The sequence below is a fragment of the Watersipora subatra genome, chromosome 9 (assembly GCF_963576615.1).
Source record: "Watersipora subatra chromosome 9, tzWatSuba1.1, whole genome shotgun sequence".
Classification (NCBI taxonomy): Eukaryota; Metazoa; Bryozoa; class Gymnolaemata; order Cheilostomatida; family Watersiporidae; genus Watersipora; species Watersipora subatra.
The window spans coordinates 45,164,290-45,171,891 of NC_088716.1; the positions used below are offsets into that span (position 1 = coordinate 45,164,290).

Below are 7,602 nucleotides of genomic sequence, written 5' to 3' on the forward strand. Positions count from 1 at the left end.
GCTGTTTCTCTTTTATCACAACTGCTATTTCAAAATCCTGCTTCACTTCAATGGTGGCTTTTGCACCACTAGTAATATGTACTAGCTTGGTGTTTTAAAACGCAAACAAATTTATTCTTGCTGTTATGAGTCTTTCATGACTTCCCTCATTTCCTCATCAGCTTTCCATGCCTTTTCACGTATCTCAACTTGCTGCATCCGAATCACCAAGCACTTGCAATTTCTTCATGTTTGTATGCACAACTGTTCGTTCCGGGTGAGATAGCGTCCAGCATGAGAGGCCAATGACTTCCTGGTAAACCCTATGATTCCATCGTGAAATCTTGAGTCTCTTGTAACTGCTTGCTCAATAGATTGATCACAAGCGATAGAGCTGAATGGACAGTGATGTAGTGATTACTGATTGATAAGTAAAATACTCCTTCTTCATAAGAGCCTCATACACCTTGCCATGCGATACTTTCAGATTAATCGTCTCTGCATAGTACAGCGTGCCATATCTAGCGTAGTTTGTGTGGTCATATGCAAAAAACCAAGGAAGGATCATACATGTAATTTATCTATACATTTATGTCCAAATTGTAGGTTATAACACGTCGTTTAAACTGCAAAGAGTTAGTTTTGTTGCTCCCAAATGTGCAGGCAAAAATAAAAATGCTTTCTTTTTTCCCACCAAAGTACCATCATAATGGATTAATCATCATGAATTTGAAAAGTAATAAATATCTAGTCTCGCTTCTTCTGATGTATCACATTCTTTGTCTCTTCTCTTGTCTTTTCTCAGTGTCTTTCCATAACGAGTTTGTTACAATACTTTTTATAGCAGGCATAATGACATAACAAGTCTGAACTCTCATCGAAGTTTTCAATGCTTAGCACTTTTTGAGTAATTTCACATTGAATGCTCTCTTCTTCCAATATTAACCATTTGTTTTAATATTGTTTGGCCGTCTCATATTGAAGTTTAGTCACTCTGACTACGGTTTCATTCACAGACTGATCAAGACAGTGAAACAAGCAGTTTTGCTGCATCTTTGGCATGGGTTAAGAAATGCTGAGAGTCAACTCACCTAATCTCAAATAAAAGCATTTATTAATTTTAGAGATTATAAAATAGTTTTCTTTGTCTGATATGTAAGGTTTTCCAAGCAAACTTGGTGTTGCCCCCTCTCATTTCAAAAGTGCTCTCTAGCTCAGAAATTTGCAAACACATAGGTGTAGAAACATTATAATTGAATTCAGCATAAATTTCTGACTATGGACCATCTTTGTTTGAGTAGCCCACCCTCGGAAGGAATAAGCTGAAAGATAAGTTTATGTTCTTGCTCTACTAAGTAAAGGTAAAATAATTCAGCGCATTTCATCACACGACCACGTGAGTATATTTTAACCACTATTGCCAACGATGGATCGTTCATATAACAATGATGAAGGAATTAATTTTTTATTTTATTATGATTTGTAGTTATCATCATGTAATATCTTTTTTGTCTACATTATCTATGTTGTTTATATCACATTTTCATCTTGTATGCAAATAAAGGCTTTTTGCCTATTCAATTCAATTTAGAATTCATCGTCATCATCATAAAAGAGACTATCATTCATGCGGCCCCTGAAGTAATAACTGTATAGTAAGTAGCATATTCTGTTGCTGTTTTGTAATACGGAGGACAGCAATAAAGAAAACTGAGAGAAAATACACATTAAGCGTCATGGCTGAGTTAGTGCCAAAAGGGTGCGAAGTGTGACTTGAAAAGTGAATGTGACTAGAAAGCGAGTCTATTTTTACAATTCTTTTGAGTACATTGCTAGCCTGTAAAAAATTTATAAAGTGCAACTCGGAATCGTTGGAAAGATAAGGTGCCAATTAATGAACAGTGGTCAACTCCAAATCTTTTTAAAGCATAGAACTTCAGTAAAATGAATGCTCTGCATTGGTATGGAATTGCACGCTTGTTTGGGCAACAATAAACATCAAATGGAATTCCCATTTTTATCAGTTTGGCGTTTAGCTACAAAGCTGCAATCAACCGTATTATTCGCTAACAGCAGCACAATCAACATGGATGCACAAAAGCTTGTCATTGCTCTCGTAGTATTAGTGGGAGAATTAAATGCAGACTCAGTGTCAACCTTGAAGTGCAGTGGACCACTCAGCAAGTACACAGATGCTGACTGCCAACAAAGAGGCAATGTACCTGGCTGCTACTACACTCCAGGCTTGTTTATGTACTTCAGTTGTGCAGAAGTCTGTAACAATGTGATAATTGGATCAAGAGATGCAGAAAGATGCAACGTTTTCTGCCCACGTAAGTTATGTAAATGTCTACTAAGTTAATGAATAAGTAGTCAGGTCTACTGCTAATAGCACTTTACGTACTGACAAGTGTGCAGTGTTTTAAAATAACTAGCGTGTAGGAATAAGTTAACTGTTCTTTTTTTCGGCTCGATATTCTTCTCTGGAGTCATTATAGTTTTGATTCCTGCTTCAGCAGTCTTCAGGTGATTTACCAACAGTCTCCTGAAAAGCGCAGAAGCACAAAACAGAACTGTAGTGTTTCCAGAGTAAAACATCAAGCCAAAAAATGATGAGTAAATACAGTTAACCTAATTCAACACTGTAGTTATTTATATAGTCCATTGTACATAGAGTGAGTTATATATCAATTCTGTTTGTACGTCTGTATGTACAGTATCTAGTGGGATAGTGTTTCTCAGCTACGACTTGGTTTGTTTAATTGAGGTATATTGCTATTTCGTGTAAGAACATAGGGTGACTGCTAACTGCGGCTATACGAGATTTGGTATGTTATGAGATATATATATTTTTAGGTTACACAAAAACTGCTTGTCACATAAGTGCTCAAACGCTATCCACAGAGTCACAAGCTATCACAATGAGTATCTTTTTTGCCAGCACTGCCAACAAATCAGCAGCTAGCTCTCATCTTACGTTGGTAGTCACTTGTGGAGGAGTCATCCTCATCGGTCTAACAATCATTCTTTTTGTTGGAATTGTTTACACATTCAAGAGACGCCAAAAAAGAACCAAAACAGCGACAGCAAAAGAAGACTCTCTTTGTCGTACCTGTAAGTTTGGAAAAAGGAAGCATATTTTTTAGTTATATCAGTACGTAGCTAAGGTCAAACATGGCAGTTGGCAGAAATTAATTGTTTGCTATTATTACTCAAAACGTCGGCAGTCCTGTACACCGTGAAAGATCATCAGGTGTAACAACTATGTGTACAATTATTCCTCAAATTAGTAAGGTGTTCTAGTGGTGCAGTTGATGGCGTGCTTTGCTGTAAAATACAATAAGTGAGTTTGATTTGCGTGTGAGGCAATCTTTTTTTCTAACACCTTTAGCGTAGCTTTGAACAGATAAACTGACATGGCTCTTATTATAGTGAAGGTTTAGTGTTATTTGTTATTGTTATTTATGGACACCGTGATTAGTTTTTTAAAACATTTGATTTAGCTGTCACTGGCTTCATCCTTTAATGACAATCAAGAATACTTTTATTGCAGTATTAATAGTCAAAATTTATCTTTTTTACTTATTACATTTTTCTATTTCAAAAACAAGTAGTTATTAGTGATTTCCATGCTTACGCATACCAAGAATATAAATTTAAATTTTAGGCTCATTGTAAATGAAGCCTACACCATGACTGGTAATACTTAATCCAACATTTCCTTTTCTTTAGGTTTTGCAGACTTGGAGAATCAGCGCAACTTTAAGGCTGATCAGGTTTACAGAAAGCTAAGTGAGTTATATTATGTATCTAATTATATTGACTGCTCATCATGTCCCTATCTCTTTATTCTTTTCATCTAATACACTAGGTGAATGACCGGTTTTGCCTCTGCAATAAAAAACAGCTTGGGAACAGTGGCAGGTAATGTAGTTGCTATTGACTAAGCTTCTTTTTTTCCAATGAACTTGAGTAACTTAAGCTAGTAACTTAAGCCAGTCTAAATCTTCACTATAATGACAGCCATGTTTATAATTGCGCTTATATTCATTATGCATCAATATCTTTTACGTAATCTTACGTAATGTTAGTAGTTACCAATAGTATTTTCGCAAGCCCCACATAAGTATATTCACAATTATTCCATAATATGGCAAAGAAAGTGTAGCGTACTGGTTAGCTCGCTTGTCTGCAGAACTCCTGGTTCCAAATTTAATTCCATCTAAAATGGGTTTTCGTTTTTGAAACACTCTCTCTGTAGCTAAACATAGAAAAGACAGATGCTCACATTTATATATACAGATGATAGATGAAGTTTGTCTGACCAAAGCTCCCTCCCTGTTCTTTCATGTAATAATCTGAAGCAGCTATGCTTATTGGAATATAACAAAGCCGTATATGTTTTAGCCTACACACCATTGTAACATATATCGTATATATATATTATTATCCTAATAATTATGATTAATACCATTATTATTATTATTATTATTGTAATATTGTTATTATTAATAATAATAATAGTAGTCTAGTAGTCTAGCAGTCTTGCGTGTGGTCAGAGATTATCAGGCGGGCCAGTACAGCAGCAAGATTTAGTGTATGCAAAACTAATGTTACAGACATGAAAGTTAATGATTAGTGCAGGTGGTAGTGTGTTGGTCTACCAATCTATCACGAGTTCAAATCCTGTGTGATGCAATCCTTTTTTCAATCTCTGTCTGTGGCTTTGAAGGGACAAAGAGACATGTCTTTAATTTTAGTAAAATTTATTATTAAAATCATTAAAATTAATAATTTCAAAGAGTTTTTTAAAGCGATTTTTTAGCTAACATGCAGCTATTTTGTACTAGCAGAAGTTACATGTATTTCAATAAGTGTTCGCATATCATTGAAAAAGCGCATCATGTAAGCCTAGAAAACTTTTTAAAAATAAGACACATTGGTTTTCATCTAGCAAAAGTATGTAGCATACCCTACAGGATGAATTTATTTGATGGATTTAATAGTTCGCGAATTCGTCGACAGTCAATTTCGCGAATTATTAAAATCCGTGAATTATCAGTTTTATTTTTTAACACAAGAGAGAATAACTACTACCTTAAACTAAACGCTATAGCCGGTAGGCTGAGTTAGTAAACGTAGCTGAGTTTCAAACTTGTTTAAAATCATCGCCAGGGCTTTGCGTTAAGCCCATTGCTAACGCATCACATTTCTTTACAAAGTATTTCAAGGTTGTCACGAGTTGTTTAGAATTCTGCACAGCATCGTCATCAGAAGAACCCCCCCTGCAATTCTTTACGTTGAAAAAACTCATAACTTACCACAAGTTGTGGGTTTGCCGAAGGCCTCCAAATCGATGAACATTCATGAAAACCTCTGGATGCAGCAAGAAATTTATAGCTTAGCATGATCGACATAAATTTCCTAACTAAATATAAGCCTAAACATGTGGTATACGCATGTTCAGGTTTTGCTCTATTGCTAGCTGCTTTTAGGGATTAATTTATTTACGACTGTGTTCATCCGCTTATAGATTAGTCCGTGAATATGCATGAAAAGACAATTTTTGCAAAATTTAACTTCTCAAGTAATTTCATCCGGTAGGGTATGTTATTAGACAACCTTTGTATAATTTCTTTGTAGCTATGCCAGTGTACAGTTCTCCTATACCTGCAAGTGGAGAGTATCAGCTTGAAAAAGCCAAACTTCATGTACCCACAGAATAAGACTACAAGCAGAGATGTAATGTCGCACTGGTTTATTGTTGATTTAGAGTATGTACTCTATACAATTCAAAAATAGTATGTTTATTTCAGATTCAGTACATGCACTCGTACCGTTTATCAACAGTACAATGTGCATGTACAGTCATTGTTTATTTATAGATAAACAAATCTGTCAGTTCTGATGTAGGCCTACTTGCACGTTAAAGATGTTCCCATGAGAAAGTTTTAGATAAGCAGTTTTCTTTGAATTTTTGAAGTTTTGATTTTTATCTTCGGTTTTTTGGCATTATTTTAAGGTAATACAGTATAGAAATGGCAAACAAAACAGAATTCAACAAAGTCAGTTCTGAGTAAATAAAATAAATATTTATTAAATGGTTTATATAACTACATGTATATTTTTTATATATTTATAGCTGGCACGCAGAACAGTTGGAGTCAAAGAAAAGTGTGAGATTCCTACTCTACTAATATTGATTAAGAAATGTATAATTATAAAGTCATGAGGCCATATCAGTCCAGTTTATACCTGCACGCAAGTGCTGTGAGTTTAACAGATACTCTGAAAGCTTGAATCTTGTTGATCTATCATGATATTCTATATGAATTTATTAAGAGGGCATTGAAAGCACTAGGTTACACCACCTTTTTGGTGCACATCATCTCCAGGTTTAAAATCTAATTGCAAAAACATGACTATTTATTTGGCAAAAATATGGTAAAACACCAAAAAATTTCAATCGTTACCTGTTTCAACAGACATTGTAACAATTAATAAAGTCAAAGATCATGATAAGGTTCACATGCTCAGCATAAATCTGGCTGCTGGCCAAGGAGGCTGTTTCATATTTCTTATTAAAATCTTCTCATCTTGCCTGCTTTTGGTTTCTTCTCAATTTGTGTTTCATATATGACAGAAATAAATGGAACTTCCTCTTCATGGAATATTGAATATTCCTTTCGTGGTTTCTGTATATGGCTGCTTTGCATTGCACTTAGATATCCTACTTGAATAAACTTTCAAAAGTACACACTGACCATAAAGCTCATGACACCAATGATATACAGCCTCCCATGGGTGGCTGTATATCATTGATGACACAAAGCACTTTATGATATTGAATAAAACATGAAACACATCATGGACTTTAACAATAGTATCTCTAGAGCCACGACTGCACTTGCCAAGAGTCAGAGCACCCAAGGGTAGATTGAGCATTGCTGTTCAAAGCTTTTCATTAAACCATAAAAAAGCGATAAATAGCTAGTGAGGCTCTAAAAGTATGACTTAAGCACGATAAGCAGTATCATCTCTTAAGCTATAATATGTCCTTCAATTTTCGAATCATTGTATATAATTATGTTATTATTACTACTATTACTGTTACTGTTATTATGTGAAGAGAATATAACACTACAATTAATAATAATCAAGTCAAATAAACTGGAGGCAAAGGCTATGGTTGTTAACAAGAACGGTAGTAGAGTTGGAAGTGTTAAAAGTTAGAGTCTGCTGCATACAGCGTAGCAAGAGCTGCAATCATATTAAGGTTGGCATCACAAGAATTGTAACGTTGAAATAAAAACAAGGAAAACTGTTAAGTTAAGAATTTGTCAGAGCTGGAAGCATTGCTACGTCAGCGTGGGAAAATTTGAAAACTGACAAGCTGAGAGAAGTGGCAATCCCACGCTGCTGCGAACAGCGTAGCCAAACAAGTCAGGACAATTACTATACCAATAAAAAAATCGAGCATAGGAGCCATCTAACCATTACAGCTGATGGGATGAGAATTAACAAGGACATGAGGACAATATCTAGGACATTAACAAGCATAGTAGATGTATGACCATATGATGATCAATTATGATTTTCATTGATTGTCACCACTACATGTAC

The 7,602-nt window shown here is 35.0% G+C and overlaps 1 protein-coding gene across 1 annotated transcript; it reads left to right on the forward strand.

Annotated features, from left to right (window-relative positions):
• Window positions 1-2,065: 2,065 nt before the first annotated feature.
• Window positions 2,066-6,159, forward strand: LOC137405122 (uncharacterized). Its single transcript, XM_068091345.1, has 5 exons — window positions 2,066-2,312; window positions 2,836-3,093; window positions 3,712-3,771; window positions 5,623-5,753; window positions 6,122-6,159. The coding sequence occupies exons 1-4, from the start codon at window positions 2,066-2,068 to the stop codon at window positions 5,703-5,705; spliced, it is 648 nt and encodes a 215-aa protein (XP_067947446.1). The 3' UTR covers window positions 5,706-5,753; window positions 6,122-6,159.
• Window positions 6,160-7,602: the final 1,443 nt, after the last annotated feature.